A 27,107-nucleotide genomic window follows, 5' to 3' on the forward strand; every position below is an offset into this window, starting at 1 on the left:
AATGGGCAACTAACACTATTAGCTTTAACAAAAGAGCTGCTCCGTCCTAGCAGGATCAACGCAGCTGCCTGCAATTTTGGACTGTCCTTGGAGACGTGGGTATAAGGATTGTCTTGATGAGAGCCTGCACTTCAAAATGTACCACTATATACCGTCCATCAAGAAATGGAAACAGAAGGAACCTGATAGACCTCCCACAGAAGGGAGTTGCACAGTCGTGTCACAGCCAAAAAAGGCCCCATTTTCTTGTACCTGCCAGCTGATGTTGCATATGAATTGGACAGAAAATACAGTGTCTGAAGCTGATCTTAAAGGCCAGGCAGGCTCATATAAGAGCAGGTGGTTTCTGTCGTAACCCAGTCCTAAGCCACTTACATAAATAGCAACACCTGCACTTTAAATCAAGCTGTTATGCGAGTTTCCTCTTTTCCAGGCGAGTACAATTGTGATTGCCTGCTGAAACCCCTGGATTGTGAATTCCCCTTCCCCATCATGTGCTAAATGAATAGCTTTATCGCTTACCTTCAGTTTTAACCCACAGATGGCCTTCCTGTTTATAGATGCTAGCAGTTTCCATATATGCAACCCTGCCAAAAGCCCTTAATCTAGGCTCATGGTTTTCTGGTTTAGTTCAAGGCCTGGTGGACTGCTGATATTCTCTGTGACATTTTCTGGGAATGTTTCTACTTCGGAATGTTTCTCCTGATGGGACACAGCCGGTGGAGGCTGGTGACTGACCACCCCACTGACGTTGAAGCCACCAGCCTTCACGGGACACAGCACCACGGAACTGAGCATATAGAGACTTCCCGTTGGCCTCTGTCTATAAAGAAACAGGCGGTGGATCCATCCCGCTCTCTTCTACTGCCAGCCCTGCTGGATGACCCAAGCCTGACCTGTAACTCCCATCTGTACCCTCATCTATTCCAGCATTTTTTCAATACAGCCCAAATTAATCTTGGCAGATGTGCACCATCAGAATTTCATTTTAGGCTGCTGTTGCTGCTACTGAGAGCAAAACAAGGGGAAAGATAATACTTATTAGGAAGAAGAGTGTGTGTGTGGGTGTGGGTGTCACTAGAGCAAGATGTTCTCTTGCTTCCTTCCTGCACATTAAACATGTAGTATGATAAGCAGAGCAAATGGGATGTGAAGGTTAGGTACAGCCAGGATGGGAAATGGTGTGTAGATAGTAGGGGTGTATGAAACACTGCTTACCTGGCTCCGCCGGGTTCCGCAGGTGGGGGGAGGCGATCCGTTCTTCCCCCCGGAATCCTCGACGGGGAGGGAGGTGATCCGTTCCTCCCCCCCGGAATCCTGCCTGGCTGGCTGTGCTCCATGGCCAGGCCGCGGAGCCGCCAGCCGGGCCAACCTGCAGCGGGGCCTCCAGCCGCTGCCGGGTTGGTGCGGACGCAAATGGCGTCCTGTGTAGGGGACACCATTTGTGTCCCTACGCCGGCCCGTGATAGGCTACGTAAATATTTACGTAGCCTATCACACCGGAAAAAAAAGGGAACACAAATGGCAGCCGCCATAGCCACTGCCATTTGTGTTCCCTTAGTTTTGCCGTGATAGGCTACGTAAGTATTTATGTAGCCTATCACGGCTATATGGACGAAGCGAATGGCGGCTGCGCCTGCGGCCGCCATTCACTATGTAGCGCGGACGGCAGCAGGTAGGTGCTCTGTTCCAGGCCCATTTCGCGGGGGGGGGGCAGGGGGGCTTCGTTCCGCCATGGATTTCGGGGGGCCAAATCCACTGGCATTCGGCCTCACTGAGATCCGTGGCGGAATTCTCCGCCATGCCTAGTAGATAGGAGAGCAAATTTTTTACTTTGCATAGTGGGAATAGCGCCTCTTGAACAAAGCTGCACATCGTCATTCAAGTGGGGCTGCTCCTAGATATCCAGAATGGCTTGTTCTGCATTCCGTGCTGGGGACATGCTTGTAATGTTCCCAGTTCTTACGCCAAGGATCCCTACTGTCCCTTGCTAAAAGTAGGACATGGGCACAATAGCATCCTCCCGCTCATATTCCCTATTCATGGTTATTCAGAACCATACTATCTCTAATCCCAAAGGTAATATATGGACAACATGACTAGTAGCTTTATTCTCCATGAATTTATCTAACCCCCCTTTAAAGCCATGCAAGGTGGTAGTCATTTCATGTTTTTATATTGTTTGCATAATTTATGTACAGTGCCCCAGGATTGCCTTTGGCAGTGAAGGAGTGGTATTGAAACTGTTAAAATAAATGCATTTTAAAATAAAAAATCTTGCGATGGTGACTTCCACAGATAAACTATGAGCTGTGTGAAGATGTTTGAGACAGAGGTGTGGTAGAGAGAGGATGCATTCACAGTCCAGTCCAAGGTTTAACTTCTAGAGAGCCTGGGGAGCGTGCTGAATCTTGAGCAATGACAACTTGACTCACTCATAGTAACAATATTTTAAGAAGGCATCTCCCAAAGTCTAAAAAAGGGATGGTGTTGTACCAAGGGCCAAAAAATTAGGACAGTCCCTGGTCAATAGGGACAGTTAAAGCATATGAAAATCAGGCAGGTGTCTTCTTTCTCTATTGCACTCTTGTTTCTCCCTGTATCAACACCACCACCCTCTCCATGCTTCAGTGCACTGCCTCTCCCTTCCTTCCTCTTCGTCTTTTAGGGACATCTCCCTATACACCCCCTTTTAGCTGCTGGCTGGCACTTATGCTCCATGAAGCCTATCCACCCAGGACATATTTCATCCATTTTAATGGGTGTGTCAAAGATGTAAAATCTTTGTTTTCCTTGCATGCATCCTGCAGACCATCAAAGTACACCATGCTTTAAGAAATTAACTTCCCCTGTGTCATTTTAATTCTGGTCAGACTGCTTTTGTGGCCCAGAACTCTTGAACTACTGATGAACACCGTTAAAGCCCAGTATTTTACCAGTGCGTTAATGAGGGCATTGGTGATTTGTCCCTGTAACACCCTCTTTGCACAACAGCTGGACTTGTTATGAAAAGAGCCCTCCTAAAAAAGGAGGGGACAGCAGGCAGACAGGAAACTTTGAATACACAGCACAGACAGTTGCTTATCTGTTCAAAAATTATTCCTCTAACACATCAACGGTCCTGCTGGGGACTCAAGCAAGATCTGCAACCTCAAGCAAAGTCTGCATTCCACAGAGATAGGATGATGCATTTTGGAGACACAGCTCTCCTTTCTTATTCACTTTGATTCCACCCACTTTCCCATTTAAACCCATTGGAGGCATTCAAGATGAGGCTGGACAGCCACCTGTCAGGGATACTCTGACTTGGATTCCTGCATTGAGCAGGGGGTTGGACTTGATGGCCTTGTAGGTCCCTTCCAACCCTACTATTCTATGATTCTAAGCACCACTTGTACTGATAAAAATTAAAATTTTCTACTGCTACATGAGTCGATTCTTTATACAAGCAGTTATTCGTGCAGCTAAAGTGGGTATGGTTATGCCTACACCATCCCTGGGAATTTTGGGGTCCCCAAGATACAGAGGAGAGAGAAAGGTATTATTTTCCATTATTTGTTCTAGCTGTTAGTAATAATCCACCCTAGCATTTTTATAGTGCATTTCAAGGGTTCACAGTTGTTTAAATACATTATTGGATTATCCCTGCAACAGGTTGGCAAATATTCGTGAAGTTGTGTATTTAAATTCTAGTTGAGCACACCAGAAAGGAGATAAAAGGCTGACAAAATTACAGTCTTCTCAATTTGTGGCCTAACAGAGAATCTTGCAGTTTGCAGAACGAAAACAAACCCAACAATGGCAATTTCCCACACAGTAAGTTAGAAAACATTTGAAGTGTGAAATCAAAGCGGCTTATTGACTTCCTCACATTTTTTTTACACATTTAATACTTACAAGTTCTACAGTCAAGTATCTTTGCACTCAGAAATGCAATTTGGCACACACACATATTTACAAATATAATACGACAACTAAGTAAAGAAAAATGCATGCAAGGAATTGCAGTTGCATTGAACAGAAATGTCTTTTCAGTATCTCTTGAATAATTTGATGACAATTAGCTGTCATTTGCAAGAGGTAAACATCAATCACCCACACTAATGTTATCTGGCTTGGTTTCAAAACTGAATCTGAAATTAGATTGAAAGAGTCCAGGGATATCAGCTTCTCAATATGAAGGGTTTTACCCTAAAAGGTGGGATACAAATAGATTAAGGGTGCAATCCTATGGCTGGCTGGGGCATGCTGGAAGCTGTACGCCTTTTCTCTGTCTAAACATGCATAGGATTGTGCCCTAAATAAATGACTGAGTAAGGAAGGTTAAACTAATTTTGTACAATCCCTTCCTTCCTGAAGGGAGGCATTTCACCAACAACAGTCCTCCACTAGCAGTAACAACACAGATCCAGCATACAACATGTTGCTGGCTGCAATCCATGCAGCATTGCTGGAAACTTTGCGGTAGAAAAGAACAAGTATTTAGTTAAATGAAAAAGTAGTTCAGATATGGCCGAAATGATTTTGATTCGAATAAGGCACATAAAGAAGAAAGATGTATTATTTCTTTGTTACAATACCCTGCCTTACTGTACAACTTCCGTCTAAGGCAGTTTATACTAAAACCACAAAACAATCAAAACCATACAAAAATAGATAATTAAACCAAAACAATAGAAGAATACAGTCACATCAGGCCTCAGCTACTTTAAAACTTGTTGAAATGTCACAGCCTTGAAGGCAGGCAGCGATGGAGCCAGGCATACCTCTCTCTTGGGAGCTTGCTCAGTTACTTGGGGCCCCAGTGGAAAAGGTCCTGTCTCTCATGCTTGATCACCACGTTGACTGAATCGCCTTGTGGAGCAATTCTTGGGCAGTCTCTCTCACAGCATTTCCTGAGATACCTTGGTCCTGAGCTGTTCAGGCATGTATTTTGTTTTTGGTTTGGTTCATAGCCAATACAATGCAACAGAAACATGACGAATCCACTGGTGTTTCCATCAGATATCCTGTCCTTGGACTGGAAAACTATTCTTACTGGAGTTTGGCCCTGACATCAGAGGAGCTATTTTTGATGGTATCCAAAGGCCTTCGTTGGCCATCGGCACTTAGGCCTAAGCACCTACATCCCCGGAGAAGTAAATCTGTCAGCTCTGAGCAAAGATTTCAGATAAGGCTTTGAAAGGGAGAGGGGCTGGCCTTCTGCTTTTGATGCAGAAGGCCCCGGGTTCAATCTCTGACATCTCCAGTTAACAGGTTATGGAAAAAAGCCATAACATAGCAGGTTATGGAAAAAGTCTTTCTTTGCCCCAAACCTTGGAGAGCTGCTGCTTGTCAGAATAGGCAATTCTGAACTGGATGGACTAGTGGTTTGATCCCGCTGTAAGACATAGTGAGTGCAGATGTTGAGACTCATGGGAGATTAATTTCTGCCTCAGATCTGGAGACCAGCAGTGGGAAATAAACACTAAGTGGCTGATAATGGGGCAGGGGCATTCAAGTTGTCCTGTCCTGTTTCCCCATGCACTTGGTGGTGGAGAGCTACCAGAACAGCTGAGACATTTGCTGTTGCTGGTGTTTACCACAACAATCCTAAACCAATCCGATACCAGCTTTAGGGTCTTGGATTTCCCTCCCTCTCCCCCAGGAGTCCTGGGAACTGTTAGTTGGATTCCTTTGTAGCTACTAGCTAGTAATAAGACTGATTTTTTTTCATCACGGTGAAATACACTGAAAAACGTCTATTGATTTCAGCATCTAAACATGGTTCTGTGAGTCTGACAAACATTTCTATTACATAAAACCATAACATGGAGAGCAACCCTATTTTGATTCCAATCTTAACAGGAACTTGTTTACGCCTCCCCAGGTTTTTGTTGTTTTTTTTACAGTGAAGGACACCTCTGGTTATAGCTGAGATACAATGATAAAAGATATGACGATTTAGGAATAAGAAAATAAAAAGAGAAATAAAAAAGGAAGTGCTCTTAAAAAAGAAATATAGTCCTGTTCCCATTCCCATCTAGACTCATAAACCCGAGTTCTTAAGGGAACTGAAATGTGCACAGTTCCTTTAGAAATCGGGGTTCTTCATTCACATCGTTAGGTTGTGCAACGTAGCTTTGTCTGCATTTCTGACCAGCATACTTTCATTTCCAGTTTTTGTTCATTGTCTTTGTATTGAAATAATTTTTGCATGGCCCTTCCATCTGCAAGTGCATGCACAAGGTAATTGCTTTTAATGACAAATCTGCAGAGTCTCTGTGAAAGTACCATCAGGCATTTTACTTCCACCTTTGCTCTGCAATGCTTCCATTCTCAAAACAGGTACTTGGAAGTCACATCCCTCTCATCTAGAAGGCTTTCTCCACTAACCCCTGACAAGTGGCATGTGGTAGTGAAGGGAAATCACTTTGTACCTTGGAAAAAGCTCTCTCTCCTCTTAATATAATTATTTCACAGTCCTATTCCAGGACTGATCCCCTATTAGTTCTAACGTGGCTAAGCACTGGTAAACCCTGATCATAAGAAGCCCCCCCCCGCCCCCACTTCTGGAGCCCCCAATTAGATCCTCATCTTATTTTTAGGTGACCTACTCAGAAAGATGGACAGGCATCTGGAGCATGGCATAGACAGTGGGAGTATTCATTGTGTGCCTCTGATCAGAGAGATGGTCAAATTCCTGAAAGGAAAAATAAAGAAGGAAAACAAATATCCTTTATATCCTGCACTACAAAACTAAACACCCTTCAGCTTAGGTGTTCTAAATTGTGCACCAAGCAAAGATGTATGAATCAGGCAGATGTGCACATAATGTTTAGCCTTTGGAGAGGGACAAGGAGCCATGCAGGACTGTGACTCCCCATCCTAAATGCTTGAAACCCTACTCAGCCCCCTCGCCTTTGCCATCACTTCTGAAATTTCATCAGCCCTGGTTTGGGCCCAGAGATATCCACGCACCGAAGATACTGCTTGCAATGAATACGGCATGAAAGGAAGATGTGTGGAGACATGGTTGCAGGTTGTCTATCTGCATCTTGTTAGTATTTCCATGATATTATTTGCCCTTGAAACTATTGAGGGGGCCTAGTGCAGAGACCTGTTCCCACTGAATGACAGTTGTGCTCATTGGGTCTGAGCCACTTCTGGACTGGACTGCAGTTGCAGCTTAAACTGTCAAATGTTTCCTGACTATATATTTTTTTCCCAGATGAGAACAAAGCTTTGGAGAGCTGGTGGAAGAATGCAAGTCAAACAACAGTTAAGGCAGTGGTTTGTATAATATTCAAATAGTATTCCACCATAAAAACACCGGTATCAGGTTTCTGCTAGGCAACGATGTACCAGGCCATCTGGCAGCTGTATCTTTCATAAACTCCACCCACGATTTCCTGACCTTTACCAGGGGACGCTAGACATCATGCTTAAAAGACTGTTTGACGTTTCATTTGTTTTTCCACTACTTTGCAAGGTTTATTGTATTGTATTTTAATCCCTGACAATATTCCTTTTTTTCTTTATGACAATCATTTATTTATAAAGCACCTAATATTCACTAGTGCTGGATCCCAAGTACCCTTTATGGGATATTTAAACCACCCACGTGAGTAGGCTTCATTTCCATGGATCTGTAGTCGAATAGAATAAGCAGCAATGGCAGAAAACCCCAACCCCGTTCTGCCAGGTAGATTTCCACCTGCAAAAGTTTCCAGAGGTGTAGCCATGTGCAGCATAACCAACAGGATTTTCTGGCACCTCAAAGACTAGCAATGTATTAAGGCATAAGGCAGTTGCCATGGCAAAGGGGAGGGGGCTAAGTAGGGTTTCAAGAGTTTAGGAACGGGATGTCAGAGTCCTGCATAGCTCCTTGCCCCCTCTCCAAAGCCTAAAAATTAACTGTTTTGTAGTCACGGCCGGTCCAAGCCATGTTGCTGCCTGAGATGAAGCAGCAAATCATGCCATCCAGCTCCCAGGCAAGGTGTACAGTAACCAAGAACAGGCAAGTTGCTTTGGCACCTCAAGCAGAAAATCCCACAAGCACCCCACTGTCTCCCTATCAGTAAAAATGCAACCATAATCGATCAGTTCAATAACCAACAATTTGCTGCCCTTTCATGACATCCAGAACCTTCTCCTGAGGCACTGCCTCACTCTGCCAAAAGGTAGGGGCAGCCCTGTCTGTAAGAGACTCTCACCTGGTGTCCTCCACCTTTTGTAGGGCTCCTCCTCTTCTTCCTTGAGATTTCTCTGTAGGATTGCTCAGGATTGCTCTCACTCTGTGGCATTGTGAGTAGGACAGCTGAGGAGTGTAACATGAGACACATTATTCCATCACCTGCTTCAGGATAAACAAAAGAGTAAAGGTGGCTGCTACTTGGAAAGCCCCCAGTCCCATCTGACAGGGCTTGAGGATTAATAGGGACACTTCCTACCTCTGTTACCTGATTCTCTCCTTCTTTTCTTCCAAATCCAGATTGCAGGTCCTGCAGCCACAATGAAAACTGGCCCAAGGAGAAGATAGAGTCCCCACATTGTGTCTAAAAAGTTCTCATGGCCAACAGAAGCAGAATAAATTACGTAAGTTATGCAAATAAGCAACATACAAATGGGTTTAATTTGCATTCACACAATCCAACCTTTTTTTTAACCACAGAATGTGGCTTTACCTTTGCACAGAATTTTTATTTTTCCATTTAATTTTTAAATTAGGCTCAGAATATGTGTAATAAAGCCCTGGCTACAGGCTCTCCTTCCAACTGCTCAGAAAGTCTGCAGAAAAAGCGTAATTTATTTATTTGTTAAATTTCTTAATTGCCCATCTGGCCAGTCACCCGGCCACTCTGGGCGATGTACAATGGTACAATTTAAAACAGTAAAATTATACATTAAAACATTATTTAAAAATACCCTAACCCACCCCAAATGCCTGCCTGAATAACCAAGTTTTCAGTGCATGGCAGAAGCTTATTAAAGAGGGGGCATGGTGGAGTTCCCTAGGAAGGGAGTTCCACAGAGTGGGGGCCACCATAGAGAAGGCCCTCTCCCTTGTCCTCACCAGCCTAGCTGTCTTGGCTGATGGGACAGAGAGAAGGCCATCCGAGGCTGATATTGTTGAGTGGCCTGTCTGGTGTTGCTGGAGGCACTCCTTGAGATAGGGTGGGCCGGAACCATATAGGGTTTTACAGGTCAAAACCAACACCTTGAATTTGGCCCAGAAAACAACTGGTAGCCAGTGCAACTGCTTCAGCACCGGAGTGATGTGATCACACCGGTGGCTGCCTTTAATCAGGCGAGCTGCCGTGTTCTGCACCAGCTGCAGCTTCCGAACCGTCTTCAAGGGTAACCCCACATAGAGCACATTACAGTAGTCTAGACGAGAGGAGACCAGGGCATGTACTACCGATGGGAGCAGATGGTCGGGAAGGTAGGGGCGCAGCCGCCGTATCAGATGGAGTTGGTACAGCGCAGCCCGGCTCATGGCTGACACCTGAGCCTCCATGGACAGCTGGGAGTCTAAAATGACTTTCAAGGGTAGCCGCACCCTATTCAACACCAGGTCAACATCCCCCGACCTCCTCTTGTCTCCCACCAGAAGTACCTCGGCCTTGTCAAGGTTCAGCTTCAGCTTATTCCTCCCCATCCAGCCACTCACCATCTCCAGACATTTGGACAGGGATCCCATGGCCAACCCTGGTGAAGATTTGAACGAGCGGTAGAGCTGCGTGTCATCCGCATATTGATGACACGCACCCCAGACCTCCTGATGATAGCCCCCAGCGGCTTCACATAGATGTTAAATAGCATCGGGGAGAGGATGGAACCCTGTGGCACCCCACATGTGAGCAGCCACGGGTCCGACACCTCCTCTCCCAGTGCTACCCTCTGGTACCTGCCAGAGAGGAAGGACTGGAACTAGGGGTGTACGAAACCCCACTTACCTGGCTCCGCCGGGTTCCACTGGGGGGGAGGAGGCGCTCCGTGCCTCCCCCCGGAATCCTCGCCGGGGGGGGAGGTGCTCCGTGCCTCCCCCCGGAATCCTGGCCAGCCTCCCACAGCCGGACATCCGGCCACTGGGCAGCCCTGCAGGGACGCAAATGGCGGCTGTCGTAGCCGCCGTCATTTGCGTCCCTTTCTTTCACCGTGATAGGCTACGTAAGTATTTATGTAGCCTATCACGTCAGGGGGAAAACCCCAGTGTACGCAAATGGCGGTAGCTGCCGCCATTTGCGTACGCTGTGGTTTCCCCCCCCCTGCCATGATAGGCTACGTAAATACTTACGTAGCCTATCACGGCCTCCACAGGGACGCAAATGGTGTCCCTGCATTAGCCGTGATAGGCTACGTAAGTATTTACGTAGCCTATCACAGCTGAAGAGGAAGACGCGAATGGTGGCCACAGGACGGCCGCCATTTGCACAGCAGTCCTGTGGCCACTTCGTCCCACGCACCTTTCGTGGGTTGGGCGGGCGGGGACTTCGTTCCGCGATGGTTTTGGAGGGCCGAATGCACTGGCATTCGGCCTCACTGAGATCTGTCACGGAATTCTCTGACATCCCTAACTGGAATCACTGTAATACGATGTCTCTAATGCCCAACCCCTCCAGGCGGTCCAGGAGGATACCATGGTCAACAGTATCAAAAGCCACTGAGAGGTTGAGGAGAACAAGGAAGGAGCATTCACCCCTATCCAAAACCCTCCTCATAATGATCAGGGGACTGGTGCACTTGCCCAATTTTATTTCTGTTTATTTCTGTTTATTGCAACATTTATACTCTACCCTATCAGCAATTGTGTTCAGGGCGACTTAGAACATTAAAAATAACCAAGAAAATCAGTGGTACTGCAGAGCACAGCAATATGTAATTCAGCAGACAGTTAAAACCATACAGTAAACCAGACTCACTTGACATTTAAAAAAGCCTTTACCTGATGCTAAAGGGACATAAGAAGGGGGGGGGGAAATGTTTCCTATGAGAGCTTTGAGCTTAGGAAAAAAAAGACAAGGGAAGAGTGAAATTATGTTTTTAGAAACATCTGTGCGCGGTGTGGAGAAAGTGGAAAGAGGGAAGTTTTTTCTCCCTTGTAATGCTAGATCTCAAAGTCCTCCAAGTTTGGGGACAGAGTTCTCCTTCATGCAATGCTTAGTTAGTTGGTGGAATTCATTCACAAGATGTGGGAATGAGGCATTAGCTTAGATGGCTTTAAAAGATTGGACAGAACATACTCTGTTTTGAACATATTACTCCAGTGCTACAGCAACTGTGCAAGCTGCCGGTCAGTTTCTGGACCCGATTGAAAGTGTTGGTGCTGACCTTTGACGTTCTAAATGGCTTAAGACCTTTCTACCTGAAGAAGCACCTTCTCCTATATATTCCTGCCCGATGGTTAAGATCAACTTGGCCACATGCCTTAGTTACATCCTGTTTGGATTACTGTACACACTGTAAGTGGGGCTGCCTCTGAAGAGTGTTCGGAAACTTCAGCTGGTTCAAAGAGCTGCTGCTGCCCGATGTTGACTGGGGCTGGCTACAGGGAGCATACCACTCCCCTGCTTAAACGTCGTCACTGGCTCTCAGTCTGTTTCCGGTCACAATTCAAAGTGCTGGTCGTGACCTATAAAGCCCTATACAGCTCAGGTCCAGGTTATTTGAAAGACCGTATTCTCCCCCATGAGCCTGCTCGTTCTCACAATCCCGCCACCATCACAGGCTCGCCTGGGAGGAACGCGGGAGAGGGCCTTCTTGGTGGCTGCCCCAAGGCTCTGGAATTCCCTTCCCAGGGAGGCGAGAGTGGCACCCTCCTTGGTATGTTTCTGCAGGCAGGCAAAAACTTTTTTGTCGGCAGGCCTTTGGGGATAGATAGTCTGGACCTGTGAGAATGTGATGGATTGGTACTATTGTTTATATTGTTTTTAAAATTCTGATATTTTATACAATTTTAATATTGATTATTTAATTATATTTTTAACTTTGTATATTTCTATTTATATGTTTTAACTGTACATGTTTTAATATTGTAAAGCTGCCTTGAGTCCCAGTATTGGGGAAAAGGCGGGATATAAATAAATAAATAAATAAATAAATATTATTATTATCATCACCATCAGTATCATCAGCATCAACTTCATAGGCTCTTTCTTGGGTTCTGCCGCCCACAATGGTGTGATAGAAAGAGCTACCAGGGAAAGAGCCTTCTCTGTCGTGGCCCTCCTGTCTGTGGAATGTTCTGCCCAGGGAGATCCAGCTGGTATCCACTATCTATTTAGATGCCAAGTCAATGCCTTGTTATTTTATTTTTATTTTATTTATTTTATTTATTAAATTTATTAATCACCCATCTGACTGGTCACCCAGCCACTCTGGGCGATGTACAACCCACCATAAAACAATTTAAAACAATAAAATTTTACCATAATTTTTTTTTTTAAAAATACCCTAACCCACCCCAAATGCCTGCCTGAACAACCACGTTTTTAATGCACGACGGAAGCTCATTAAAGAGGGGGCATGACGGAGTTCCCTAGGGAGGGAGTTCCACAGAGTGGGGGCCACCACAGAGAAGGCCCTCTCCCTCGTCCCCACCAGTCTAGCTGTCCTGGCTGATGGGACAGAGAGAAGGCCATCCGAGGCTGATCTTGTTAAGCGGCCTGTCTGGTGTTGCTGGAGGCGCTCCTCAAGATAGGCTGGGCTGGAACCATATAGGGTTTTAAAGGTCAAAACCAACACCTTGAATTTGGCCCGGAAAACAACTGGTAACCAGTGCAACTCCTTCAGCACTGGAGTGATGTGATCTCGCCGGCGGCTGCCTTTAATCAGGCGAGCCGCCGCGTTCTGTACCAGCTGCAGCTTCCGAACCGTCTTCAAGGGTAACCCTACGTAGAGCGCATTACAGTAGTCTAAACGAGAGGAGACCAGGGCATGTACTACCGATGGGAGCAGATGGTCGGGAAGGAAGGGGCGCAGCCGCCGTATCAGACGGAGTTGATACAGCGCTGTCCGGCTCACAGCTGACACCTGAGCCTCCATGGACAGCTGGGAGTCCAAAATGACCCCCAGGCTGCGGACCTGGTCTTTCAAGGGTAGCCGTACCCCATTCAACACCAGGTCAACATCCCCCAGCCTCCTCTTGTCTCCCACCAAAAGTACCTCGGTCTTGTCAGGGTTGAGCTTCAGCTTATTCCTCCCCATCCAGCCACTCACCGTCTCCCGACATTTGGACAGGGATTCTACGGCCAACCTTGGTGAAGATTTGAATGAGAGGTAGAGCTGCGTGTCATCCGCATATTGATGACACTGCACCCCAAACCTCCTGATGATAGCCCCCAGTGGCTTCACATAGATGTTAAATAGCATCGGGAAGAGGATGGAACCCTATGGCACCCCACAAGTAAGTGGCCACGGGTCCGAAACCTCCTCTCCCAGCGCTACCCTCTGGTACCTGCCGGAGAGGAAGGACCGGAACCACCGCAATACAGTGTCTCCAATGCCCAACCCCTCCAGGCGGTCCAGGAGGATACCGTGGTCAACGGTATCAAAAGCCGCTGAGAGGTCGAGGAGAACAAGGAAGGAGCATTCACCCCTATCCAGAGCCCTCCTCATATCATCCACCAAGGCGACCAAGGCCGTTTCTGTCCCATGCCCAGGCCTGAAGCCCGACTGAAATGGGTCTAGATAATCAGTTTCTTCCAAGTGTGCCTTCAACTGCACCGCCACCACCCGCTCAATCACCTTGCCCAAAAATGGCAGATTTGAGACTGGGCGAAAGTTGTTCAGAACTTGAGGATCCAAGGAGGGCTTCTTTAAGAGCGGTCTTATCACTGCCTCCTTGAGGGCTGATGGCATCACTCCCTCCTCAAGGGAGGCATTCACCACCGCCTTGATCCCCTCACCCAGTCTCTCCCTGCAGCTCATAATGAGCCAAGATGGGCAAGGATCAAGTAAGCAGGTGGTCGGCCTTACAGATGAAAGCACCTTGTCCACTTCATCAGGAGGAAGAAGCTGGAACCGATCCCACAAAACCGGTTTGCCACAGGCCGCCTCTTGCTCACTAACTGTATCCACAGTGTGCAGAGTAACACACCTAATCTGATCAATTTTATCTGCAAAGTGCCTTGCCAAAGCCTCACAGGAGGCCTTAGAATGCTCCAGTGGTTCCGGAGCCACAGGACCGACCAGGCTCCGGACCACTTGGAACAGCCTCCTGGGGCAGCACTCTGCAGACGCGATGGAGGCAGCATAATATTCCTTTTTTGCTGCCTTCACCGCCACGTGATAGGCTGAAGATATAGCTCTAGCCCGTGTCTGATCGTCTTTGGAGCGAGACTTCCGCCACCGGCGCTCTAGCCGTCTCACCTCCTGTTTCAGAGCTCGTAACCGCGGATTGAACCATGGTGCAGTCCGAGCCCTGTTCAGGGGGAGAGGGCGTTTCGGAGCCACCCGATCTAATGCCCCAGTAATTGCGGCATTCCAGCCACCCACCAGGGTCTCGACCGAGTGGCCGTTGGCATGCCCCAGAGAATCCCCAAGCGCGTTCAGGAATCCATTTGGATCCATAAGACGCCTGGGGCGGACCATTTTAATGGGTCCTCCACCCCTGCGGAGGGGTTGTGGAACCGAGAAGTCCAACATCACGAGATAGTGATCTGACCATGACAAGGGGGTGGTGGATATACCCCCGACTTCCAGATCACTCCCCGCTTCTCCAGAAACAAACACAAGGTCTAGTGCATGACCGGCTACATGGGTGGGCCCAGTTAGAATATGGTGCAGCTCCCAGGAGGCCATGGTCTCCATGAAGTCCCGAGGTGCTCCTGTGAGGATGGCCTCCGAATGTACGTTGAAGTCCCCCAACACCAGTAAGTTAGGGGACTGTACACGCACATCAGAGCAATTTTATTGCTGTTTTGGCTTTTTATGAGGGCATTTGCCAGTTGGGTGGTATAAAATTTTAATTAATCAATAATTAAAAGAATATACAGTGGAGGTGAGGAATAGATTTAAGGGATTAGACCTGATAGACAGAGTGCCTGAGGAACTATGGATGGAGGTCTGTAACATTGTTCAGGAGGCAGCAACTAAATCCATCCCAAAGAAAAAGAAATGCAAGAAAGCCAAGTGGCTGTCTGATGAGGCTTTACAAGTAGCTGAGGAAAGAAGGGAAGCGAAAAGCAAGGGAGAAAGGGGAAGATATACCCAACTGAATGCAGAGTTCCAGAGAATAGCAAGGAGAGACAAGAAGGCCTTCTTAAATGAACAATGCAAAGAAATCGAGGAAAACAACAGAATGGGAAAGACTAGAGATCTCTTCAAGAAAATCGGAGATCTCAAGGGAACGTTTTGTGCAAAGATGGGCTTGATAAAGGACAAAGAAGGCAGGGACCTAACAGAAGCAGATGAGATTAAGAAGAGGTGGCAAGAATCATAGAATCATAGAATCATAGAATAGTAGGGTTGGAAGGGGCCTACAAGGCCATCGAGTCCAACCCCCTGCTCAATGCAGGAATCCAAGTCAGAGCATCCCTGACAAATGGCTGTCCAGCCTCGTCTTGAAGGCCTCCAGTGTGGGAGAGCCCACCACCTCCCCAGGTAATTGGTTCCATTGCCGTATTGCTCTGACACTCAGGAAGTTTTTCCTGATGTTCAGTCGGAATCTGGCTTCCTGTAACTTGAGCCCATTATTCCGTGTCCTGCACTCTGGGATGATCAAGAAGAGATCCTGGCCTTCTTCTCTGTGACAACCTTTCAAGTACTTGAAGAGTGCTATCATATCTCCCCTCAGTCTTCTCTTCTCAAGGCTAAACATGCCCAGTTCTTTCAGTCTCTCTTCATAGGGCTTTGTTTCCAGTCCCCTGATCATCTTTGTTGCCCTCCTTTGAACCCTCTCCAGCTTGTCTGCATCCTTCTTAAAGTGTGGTGCCCAGAACTGGACACAGTACTCCAGATGAGGCCTAACCAGTGCTGAGTAGAGGGGAACTAGTACTTCCCGGGATTTGGAAGCAATGCTTCTATGAATGCAGCCCAAAATAGCATTTGCCTTTTTTGCAGCCACATCACATTGTTGGCTCATATTCAGCTTGTGATCGACGACAATTCCAAGATCCTTCTCGCTCGTAGTGTGGTTGAGCCACGTATCCCCCATCTTGTAACTGTGCATTTGGTTTCTTTTTCCTAGGTGCAGAACTTGGCATTTGTCCCTATTAAATGCCATTCTGTTGTTTTCTGCCCAGCACTCCAGTCTATCCAGATCACTTTGAATTTTGTTTCTGTCTTCCAAAGTATTAGCTATCCCTCCCAATTTTGTGTCATCTGCAAATTTGATCAGCATTCCCTGCACCTCCTCCTCCAAGTCATTAATAAAAATATTGAAGAGCACTGGGCCCAGGACTGAGCCCTGCGGTACCCCACTCGTTACCTCTCCCCAGCTTGAGAAGGTCCCATTGATAAGCACTCTTTGAGTCCGATTCTGTAGCCAACTGTGGATCCACATGATCGTTGTTTCATCTAGCCCACTTCGAGCTAGTTTGCTCATCAGGATATCATGGGGCACTTTGTCGAAAGCTTTGCTGAAGTCGAGGTATATGATGTCTACAGCATTCCCACGGTCTACAAGGGAGGTGACTTGATCAAAAAATGAGATCAGATTTGTCTGGCAGGACTTGTTTTTGACAAATCCATGTTGGCTTCGAGTAATCACGGCATTGTTGTCAAGGTGCTTCCAGATGGATTGCTTTATGATCTGCTCCAGAATTTTCCCAGGGATTGATGTCAGACTGACTGGTCTGTAGTTCCCAGGTTCCTCCTTTTTACCCTTTTTGAAGATAGGGACAACGTTAGCCCTCCTCCAGTCATCTGGCACTTCCCCGGTCCTCCATGATTTCTCAAAGAGAATAGACAGCGGTTCTGAGAGTTCTTCTGCCAGTTCCTTTATGACTCTAGGATGCAGTTCATCTGGCCCTGGAGATTTGAACTCATTCAAAGTAATGAGGTGTTCCTTGACCATATGCCTGTCGATCTCAAGCTGCAATCCTGCCCCTTCAGCCTGTACTTCGCCTTTGCCAGGGGGGTCATAGACCCTCTTTTGGGAGAAGACTGAGCCAAAGTAGGAATTGAGCACCTCTGCCTTTTCTTTGTCCTCTGTTATCATTTTGCCATCCTTATTTAATAGCTGAACCACCATTTCTTTCCTCTGCCTTTTACTATGCACGTAGCTGAAGAAAGCCTTTTTGTTGTTTTTAGCATCCCTCGCTAACCTCACCTCGTTCTCCGCTTTAGCCTTCCTGACGCCATCCCTGCAATTCTGTGCTACCTGCCTGTACTCTTCCTTTGTTACTTGGCCTTCTTTCCACTTCCTATATGTGTCCTTTTTTGTTTTCAGGTCATCCCTAAGCTTTTTGTGAAGCCACATTGGCTTCTTCTGTTGTCTTCCACCTTTTCTTCTTGTTGGAATTGTTTGTGATTGTGCCTTGAGAATTTCCTTTTTTAAAAGTTCCCACCCATCTTGGACTCCTTTTCTCGCTAGCATTGCTTGCCATGGGACCTTACTGATCATTGTTGTGAATACACAGAAGAACTATACAGGAAAGATCTGAATGTCCCTGATAGCCATGATAGTGCGGTCACTGAACTTGAGTCGGACATCCTCGAGAGTGAAGTCAAGTGGGCCTTAGGAAGCATTAGTAACAACAAAGCTAGCGGAGATGACAGTATTCCAGCCGAGCTATTTAAAATCCTAAAAGATGATGCTGTTAAAGTGCTGCACTCAATATGCCAACAAATTTGGGACACTCAACAGTGGCCACAAGACTGGAAAAGGTCAGTTTACATTCCAATTCCAAAGAAGGGCAACGCCAAAGAGTGTTCAAACTACCGTACAATTGCGCTCATTTCACATGCCAACAAGATTATGCTCAAAATCCTACAGGCTAGGCTTAAGCAGCATGTGAACTGAGAACTACCAGAAGTACAAGCTGGGTTTCGAAGAGGCAGAGGAACTAGAGATCAAATCGCCAACTTTCGTTGGATCATGGAGAAAGCAAGAGAATTCCAGAAACACGTCTCTTTCTGCTTCATTGACTACGCTAAATCCTTTGATTGTGTGGAACATAACAAACTATGGTACATTCTGAAAGAGATGGGAGTACCAGACCACCTTACCTGTCTTCTGAGAAACCTGTACAAGGGACAAGAAGCAACAAGAACCGGACATGGAACAACCGACTGGTTCAAAATTGGGAAAGGAGTACGACAAGGCTGTATATTGTCGCCCTGCTTATTTAACTTATATGCAAAGTACATCATGAGAAACGCCGGGTTGGATGAATCACAGGTCGGAATTAAGATTGCCGGGAGAATTATCAACAACCTCAGATACGCAGATGATACCACCCTAATGGCAGAAAGCAAGGAGGATCTAAAAGCCTCTTGTTGAGGGTGAAAGTGGAAAGTGCAAAAGCTGGTTTGAAACTCAACATTAAAAAAATGAAGATCATGGCATCTGGCCCCATCACTTCCTGGCATACAGAAGGGGAAGAAATGGAAGCAGTGACAGATTTTATTTTTTTGGTCTCCAAGATCACCGCAGACGGTGACTGTAGCCATGAAATTAAAAGACGCTTGCTCCTTGGGAGGAAAGCTATGGCCAACCTAGACAGCATAGTAAGAAGCAGAGACATCACCTTGCCGACAAAGGTCCGTCTAATCAAAGCTATGGTTTTCCCAGTAGCAACGTATGGCTGTGAGAGCTGGACTATAAGGAAGGCTGAGTGCCGAAGAATTGATGCTTTCGAACTGTGGTGCTGGAGAAGACTCTTACGAGTCCCCTGGACTGCAAGGAGGTCCAATCAGTCAATCCTAAAGGAAATCAACCCTGACTGCTCATTGGAAGGACAGATACTGAAACTGAAGCTCAAATATTTTGGTCACCTAATGCGAAGAGAAAAGTCACTGGAAAAGATCCTGATGCTGGGAAAGATTGAAGGCAAAAGGAGAAGGGGACGGCAGAGGATGATGGCTAGATAGCATCACCGATGCAATGAAGATGAACTTGAGGACACTCTGGGAGAGAGCAGAGGACAGGAAGGCCTGGCGTGCTATAGGCCATGGGGTCACGAAGAGTCGGACACGACTGAACGACTGGACAACAACAACAACAGAAAGCTGCCTGTGCTGATTTCCCAGGGGCCCTTAGCATGGGAATTTCTCTAGGACACAGCTTGGCACGCACAATAAAAATGGGAAATTTTATAGATGTCCCTTCTTGGAACAATAGGCATATTTCAACACTTCACCTTGCTTCATCCAGGGCATGTGTTGCTTCTTGGGTCTGAAGTCACTATGAATGCCAGCAACATCCCATAAAAGCTGCTGTTAAAGCTTTTTTAACCAGTGAGCATCTCACTGAATATTACAGAGACTTCCACTGGGATTCAGATCAAATGAATTAACTGCTCTAGTCCACTGAGACACCTGGGGCGTGTGTTTCTGTCATGGCCCTTTTATCAGGATGAAAGGAGCCTCTGCTTTTATGAGGGAGGTGCAAAGTGAGCAAGAGGCAATGTGAGGGCACAGCAGCCTAGCTGAACCTCAGGTAGCTGAAAGGGCCTCCTGTCTTCAGAAGTCATCTCTCTTCCTAGGAGAGCAGCTTTCTCCTTTGGAAGTGCCGCACTGCCGCCTAGTCTTCCCAAAATCTTTTATTTCAGCCCGCCGAGAGGATCCTGCTGGTGGTCAGTCACTGCTTTGGAATTACCCCTTTTTGTTGTGCTCTACTGAGGAAGGGTCCTCCCATGTCCTTGCCCCAGAACCCGCACTGGAATTATTCCAGCTCTGATTTCAACCATGTGCCAAGATGAGGGCAGAAATGCCATTTTGCACAAATTTGGCCAGATCTTCAAATCTAAACTTCAAAGCTGGAATTCAAAACTCGGTTTTCAAGGACACATTTTAAGTCTAATTCCCAAACCTAAGAGTAACAAGAAAGGGCTGCCATAGCCCACAGCACTGGCATAGACATCCTCTGCCCTTATTAACAGAAATCTGCTTTGCTTGCCTCGGACTGTATTGGGCACCATTGGACATTTCAGAGGGGAAGGCTCAGACACTGGAGACCTGCCTTCTTTCCCACCATACACATTTTTCGCGACATCCCCCCAATTTGGAGAGGATGTCCCCATGAATCACTAAGCCAGCTTCCCCCTGGATTATCTGTCTGAATATGAAAGTCACTCGCGGCTTCTAATCTGACTCACCCTCGCTCTGGCAGATGCTGAGCACGTCGAAGGTGACGCTCTTCTGATCAGCTGGATTGCTGACCAGGCAGGTGACGGTGGAGTCTGAAGTGTTGGGCCGCCAGAATAAGTGGAGATCCATGCTGCTATTGGAGACCTGGTACCAGTCTGAATCTTCTTCTAGGGCTCCGAGGGGAGTCCCTCTTATCCAGGAGAAATTAAATCCCCCCTTTCCAGACACCTGACACCGCAGGGTTACGTTGCACACATCTGGAGCCTTCTGTGGCTGTTGAGGGACTATCTGAGGCTCTGGCACTGGTTCTGTTAAAGTGAACGAGCAGGGCATCATGGTTGTGCCCCTGGGCTGTGACTGCAAATGGTGTCGATACTTTCCCATGGCCAGTTCCACAAGCGTGACAGGAAAGAATGACAAAATAATTACTTACCATAGAGAGCAAGGTGAAATCTGTGGTATTGAATCTCTGCTGGGAAATGCCTCACCTCTGCCTTGTATTCCCCCTCGTCCTCCATCTCCAGGCCTTTGATCCTGAGTGTGGTCACGTTGACTATTTCCAGCCGCTGCCCAAACCTGTCACTGGCATTAAGCTGCTCAAATCTTCCATTCTTGAGTTCAGCAATCTGAAGTTGGTAGCCGGTTTTGTTTTTAAAGGTCCAGTCAGTGTTTTTAAAGGTCCAATCGGGCCTTGTCTTTTCTGAAGACAACTTTATAGAAAAGTTGACAGATCCTCCCAGGATCCCATTCACTTTGTAGGCTTGATCACCTACAGTGCCTATTAAGGAGCAGGGAAAGAAAAAGTGGAGAATTTTTGTTTTTCCCCAGCCAAAGGACAAACGTTGATGCCGCTTTTACATCAGGCTGGCACTGGCCTTTTGCCTTGCATCAGAAGAGCAAATTGTCATATATTCTTGTTAATATATCAGCCTTTTCAAACTCAGTTTAGTCTTTCTTTGTTCCTCCTCTCTTGTCTTTTCCCCCTGACTTTTGTGTGTCCTTTTAAGGGTCATGGATCCATCTATTTAATTCAGAACTACTCTTACCCATGTTAAGTCCTTGAAGAATACATATAAACAAAACAAATATCCCCTATTTGAGTGAGAGGGACTACAGAAAATGTGAAGTCATGGAAATGAAATTCTTTTGTGTGACCTTTTGGACCAGAATTCAAAGACCGGCATGTCCAAAACTGCCCTACTGGGTGTGTTACACACTAGTTACACACACATCTCAACTGTGCCTTTTAAGAATAATTAAAACAACATTGTTGAGTCTCCTGCATAATACGGGATGAGGAGAGAGGTAAGAGACCTGTTGGCTGGAGGGAAAAGTGTGGGACAGCTAAGAGATGAGGATGCTGTGATCTGTGGAGGAGGGAAGAGAGAAAAACAGGATAATGGAGATGGATGTGCAGAGAGACCTGTGGTGGTACAGAGCGAGAAAGAGGGGTAACTGAGAAATGGATTTATAGAGGGACCTGTGGGAAGAGAAACAGAAAAAGCTGGTAATGTATGGGGTGCAGAGTGGAGAATGTGCATGCTCTGGGGTGCAGAGAGATAAAGGAAGTTAGAAAAGAATGGGTTTAAAATAAAATGCCAAGCTAAAATTGTAACAAAAATGGCTTTCCCCTGCTATTAAAGAAGAGATGCAGGCCTCTTGAATGAATGAAAATAGTTTTTAAATGCCCTGAGCAGTTGATCCACAGATTGTGTTAAATGCCACTTGTTTCTGCTTGTGTTGCAGTTCCTTATATAATCTCATGAAAGTTATGGACTAAACACTCACGCTAAGGCAACATCTTGTAGTAACAGAGCTGATACACATTTCACCATCTCCACACTTGTGCTTAAAAACACACCGTTCTGTTCCCTTCGTGACAAACCAGGCTTACGTTTCCTTGTGCTGAGTGTTGGAGGACTTACCAAGAAAAGAGCAGGTTAATGTTGCAAAGAGAAGTGGGGTCCTGAGGCTTCTGTTGATGCATTTCACCACCATCTCCTGCTGGCTGTAGAAGGAGAGAGAGCCTCCTGTACACACCCACCTTTGTTTACTCCTAGTCCATACAGAGGAGAGGATTCGGTGTTCTGGTAAATAAAACGAACATGATGAGTCTCTCGGCACATCTCAGACTTTTAAGCCAAGTTCTGTTTCTCACCCCCCTTTCAGAGCAACTGACTCTCTTGAAAGAGGAAGGTGGGTGTGTTGAATGTAGGGAAGCCACTGGAGGGGTGAAGGGGGATCGTCGCGCCCATTCCAAATTCTCTGAATGCAGCCGGCAGACTGCCTGCCTGCCTGCCTTCCTTCCTTCCTTCCTTCCTTCCTTCCACTTTACCATTTTGTTTTCTCCAGGGCCTGAACCCTTTCATCTTTATCATGTAAAATCCTACATGCAAAAAGGCTAATGCTTAATTTCTAAATTGAAAGACGTCACAGCTCACACTGTCTGCAGCTCACACTGACTGATCTGGAAGGCCATCTTCTAAACCCCAAAGTGTGTGGGATGCCTGTTGGTTACTCAGTAATTACTAAAGGGTGCTCTATACAGGCTCGAAAATACTGTCGTCATTATTTCCACTTTCAGTTCCAGAGCTTCAACCTGACATTGGAAACAGGGTCTGACTTCTGAGGCCAAGACTTGGTAAAGGCATTGTTGGGATTGCTTAACTGGGTGGATGTTCAAGGAAGAATCGTGAACAGATCTGGCAGGGATATGAAGCATTTGCAAGGCTGCAGCCTGCTTGTGCAAGAAGCCAGCATCTGTTGTTCTGAAATGCTTTATATGCCTTCTTTCCACCAAATGTAGCGTTTTCATCACAGAAAAAGCAAACTACATTAACGCCTGCATCAAATTTTTGCCATTTGAGGCTCCTCAAATAGTGAAAATAAATGTTAACATTCTAAAGTCGTGGCCATGGTGAATATAAAAGTTTTGATCAATTTGTCTATGAACATAGTCCTGTTGCTTTTTTGTAAATCACACACAAGACAGCATTACAGAATAGGATAAGATCCTTTGCATAGGTTCCAGTTCTCTCTAGCAGAGGCAGGCGGAAGGTAGATCTCCTGCTGTTTTGGACTTCTACTCCCAGAAGCTCCCTGTTAGCATGGCCGACGGTCAGGAATGCTGGGAGTTGAAGTCCTAAACTTCTGGCGATCTACTTTCTGCCCACCCTTTCTCTATAGCTCACATAATGCTTAGAGCAAAGGAGAATATGTAAGCTGGGTACTTAATATAGGAACTGAAAGTAATATTGGGGAGAACTGGATGATATGAGGAATGTGCACACCATTTGCTATTATAGACATGGAGTCTATACAGGGGGGCATCGAACAGAGGGGGGGTGAGAAATCATTCCCCCCCCAGCCTTTTTAAAACAGTAGCTGGGGGCACATCTGCAGATGAACTATAAGTGATTGGGTAGGTTCAAGTTGTGGAAGTATGCAGACCTTGAGATATCCTGGCTCCACACACACATGCTGGCTTAAAAAAAATTAAATACATAAAGCATACACCATTGTCTAATGCACTGTTATACATACACACACAGACACAGACACAGACACACACACGTCACACACACACTAATATTCACAATCTGAAAATAGGGGGAGTATAAATTCATAAGAACATCAGAAGAGCCATGCTGGATCAGCCCAAAGTCCTATATAGGGTGCATGAGAAATCTGCTCTGCCGGATTATTTATTTGCAGATTTCTCCAATCCACACCAGAAATGGATGTGGACCACAAAAACACTTTGCATTTGGAAATGTGTTCATGTCTGGACTTGCGATGCGTTCTGCAGAACAGGAAAAAAAATGCAACTGATTAAATGTGCACATTTGAAAAGTGCAACGAAAAATGCAGACGTTTCCAAAAAAGCATGCAAACACTTTTTAGGTGATGGATGCATACAAGAAATTCATACATGTTGAAAAATGTGGACAAAAATGCAGATTTTTAAAAATATGCAACCCTCCCCTCTCCATGTGGATTCCCCCCCATAGAAAACAACATCCACAAGCAGCATGGAACAGATTGGAGGTGGGAAAAGGATGAAGTCCGCAAAAGCAGACCTGACAGATCCACCCATTCCTGATCTAGTCCAGAATACTGCCTCTAACCATACATCCCAAGATAGTGGGGAAGACTGTGACCAGGTGAACTGTTCCTGTCCTGCTCAGTCTGCTGTTCCAGCACTGCTAACTGTTGATGGGCAAATTCCAGGTCCTTGGGCTCCCCCTTCTTAGGGCTGCTGATCTTTAAAGCAGACTTGGACTGCACAGCCCTTCAAACAGAGGACTGCATACTCTAACAGGGGATGGTGGTAGGTCCTTTGAGACCTTCTCCCTGGCAGGAATGATGCAAATAGTGCTATTTTCCCACCCAGGATTTTGGGACTGGTAGCCTAGTGCTTCACCTGGAGAGAAAACACGTTCCACCAGGCTCCTGGAAGGCCCAACGCCTGCCTCTGTCCGTCTCATGCGCCAAAATAAGTGGCTGGAGCTTGGGACAGGAAAGTGGGGAGGGGGTAGTGGTGCTCGAAGGATCGAGGTGAGCAGGGTCTTACTTGCCTCAGTCCTGTTCGTGAGCATTTAAAAAGGGAGGCTTCCTTTTGTAAGTTCCCTGATCTGAAAGCTTCAGGCAAACCTTTCCTTCTGGACCAGCTGTATTTTCTGCATGCTTTTTCAAGGCAGCCCCACACAGAATAATCTAACCTGAAGGTTACCAGTAGCTAAATGGTTTTTTATCCAGGAGAGATGGCTTTGCTGGTCTACCAGCAGAATCCTTGTGCACTGTCGTGACCTACACAGGAAGCTGCTTCATACGGAGCCAGAACGCTGCTCCCTCTAGCTCGGCAGTGTCTACGGGCAATCTGGCGCCCTCCAGATGTCTTGGACCACAACCACCATCAGCCCCAGCAAACATGGCCAGTTGTAAGGGACTATCAGAGCCATACTCGCAAAACATCTGGGGGGCTCCAGGTTGCCTATCCCAGGTCTCCACTGACTGGCAGTGGCTCTCCAGGGTTACAGACATTCACTATCAGCTCTGAGGCCAGCTCAGTTTGATTCCCCCTCTCCCTGAATTGTTTCCATTCAAGCTGCTCGTTATGTAACTTTTAAGATATGGTGCCTGATGGGTTTGCTTGTTTTCCTCTTCCCTCCTCATCCTTATTTTTTTCTTGTGCCGTGTATTTTAGCTTGTAAGTCTGCAGGCACAGACTCTCTTGTGTAGGAGAAAAGTCCAAAAAGACTTTTCTGCAGGCCTGAACCAAAGTCCCCAAGATGGAAAAGTATTAAGCATGTCATAAGAGAATTACTGTGAAAAATCAGACACAAACAACTGGGTGAGAGCGTGAAATAAACATTCCTAAGCACAGATAAAGGCTCTGACTGAATCACGAGGCTCCTATCTCTTGAAGACAATGGTTCTCTCGGAGCCCTGCTGCTTCATGAGATAAGGCACTGCCTTGCAAGAAGTTGCAAGTGTTTGAGCTCAAGCTGTGACCTGTACATGTGATAAATGCCTGATGCGTGCTTGCATGACCAGCTTAAACCCCATGTGATTGGATAGAGGTAGCCTATGCTAACTTTTGATATTTTGTTTTGATATTTTTGTATGTGTTTTGTTTTCTTTATAAACCATGTAACCTGTTCCCCCAGTTTGTAGTTCCTTGGTGAATTACCCGTGTATGCACGTTTTGAATAAAGTGTGATTTCAGATATGTGACCACCAGCCTCATCCTTCGGGCTGGGATGGTTCTTACTCTGTTTGTTTCCCCGACACTTAGAATGATAGAATCCTAGGGTTAGAAGGGGTCTTCAAGACCATCGAGTCCAAACCCTGCTCAGTGCAGGAATCTAAGTCAGAGCATCCCTGACAGATGGCCGTCCAGCCTCATCTTGTTTAAGCCTTTCTGGGAGCCTTTTCAGCTGAACTGCTAGTTAAAAAAAATCAAAGTGATTATAAAGACCGTTGGGATTTCCTTGCTCACTCACTGCTCAGCACAGATAACAATGTGGTTTGTAGCTTCCATATAAGTAGCCATATGAGTCTGTTGCAGTGATGGGACTTCTGGCGCCTTTGTTGTTGTTGTTCAGTCATGTCCGACTCTTCATGACCCCATGGACCTCTTGTTGAGGGTGAAAGAGGAGAGTGCAAAAGCTGGTCTGAAACTCAACATTAAAAAAACTAAGATCATGGCATCTGGCCCCATCACTTCCTGGCATATAGAAGGGGAAGAAATGGAAGCAGTGACAGATTTTATTTTCTTGGGCTCCAAGATCACCACAGATGGTGACTGCAGCCTTGAAATTAAAAGACGCTTGCTCCTTGGGAGGAAAGCTATGGCAAACCTCGACAGCATAGTAAGAAGCAGAGACATCACCTTGCCGACAAAGGTCCGTCTAATCAAAGCTATGGTTTTCCCAGGAGCAACGTATGGCTGTGAGAGCTGGACTATAAGGAAGGCTGAGCGCCAAAGAATCGATGCTTTCGAACTGTGGTGCTGGAGAAGACTCTTGCGAGTCCCCTGGACTGCAAGGAGGTCAGATCAGTCCATCCTAAAGGAAATCAACCCTGAGTGCTCATTGGAAGGACAGATGCTGAAGCTGAAGCTCAAATATTTTGGCCACCTAATGCGAAGAGAAAACTCCCTGGAAAAGACCCTGATGCTGGGAAAGATCGAAGGCAAAAGGAGAAGGGGATGGCAGAGGATGAGATGGCTAGATAGTATCACCAATGCAATGAAGATGAACTTGAGCATGCTCCGGGAGAGAGCGGAGGACAGGAAGGCCTGGCGTGCTCTGGGCCATGGGGTCACGAAGAGTCGGACACGACTGAACGACTGAACAACAATCACGCAT

The 27,107-nt window shown here is 46.4% G+C and overlaps 1 protein-coding gene across 1 annotated transcript in view; it reads right to left on the bottom strand.

The window, feature by feature from the left end:
* Positions 1-3,880: 3,880 nt before the first annotated feature.
* Positions 3,881-27,107, bottom strand: part of LOC146334708 (uncharacterized) — a 50,820-nt gene continuing 27,593 nt past the window's right edge. The window contains exons 7-14 of the mRNA XM_084823629.1: positions 24,659-24,744; positions 22,161-22,351; positions 20,669-21,013; positions 20,244-20,543; positions 8,433-8,537; positions 8,196-8,299; positions 6,597-6,682; positions 3,881-5,122 (exon numbers count right to left, since the gene is read on the bottom strand). Of these exons, the coding sequence (XP_084679755.1) occupies positions 5,035-5,122; positions 6,597-6,682; positions 8,196-8,299; positions 8,433-8,537; positions 20,244-20,543; positions 20,669-21,013; positions 22,161-22,351; positions 24,659-24,744 (1,305 nt within the window). The 3' untranslated portion in view covers positions 3,881-5,034. The remainder of the gene's footprint in view (positions 5,123-6,596; positions 6,683-8,195; positions 8,300-8,432; positions 8,538-20,243; positions 20,544-20,668; positions 21,014-22,160; positions 22,352-24,658; positions 24,745-27,107) is intronic.

This window comes from Heloderma suspectum, chromosome 17 (assembly GCF_057233095.1).
Source record: "Heloderma suspectum isolate Gila_16-S chromosome 17, 16-S_ref, whole genome shotgun sequence".
NCBI lineage: Eukaryota > Metazoa > Chordata > Lepidosauria > Squamata > Helodermatidae > Heloderma > Heloderma suspectum.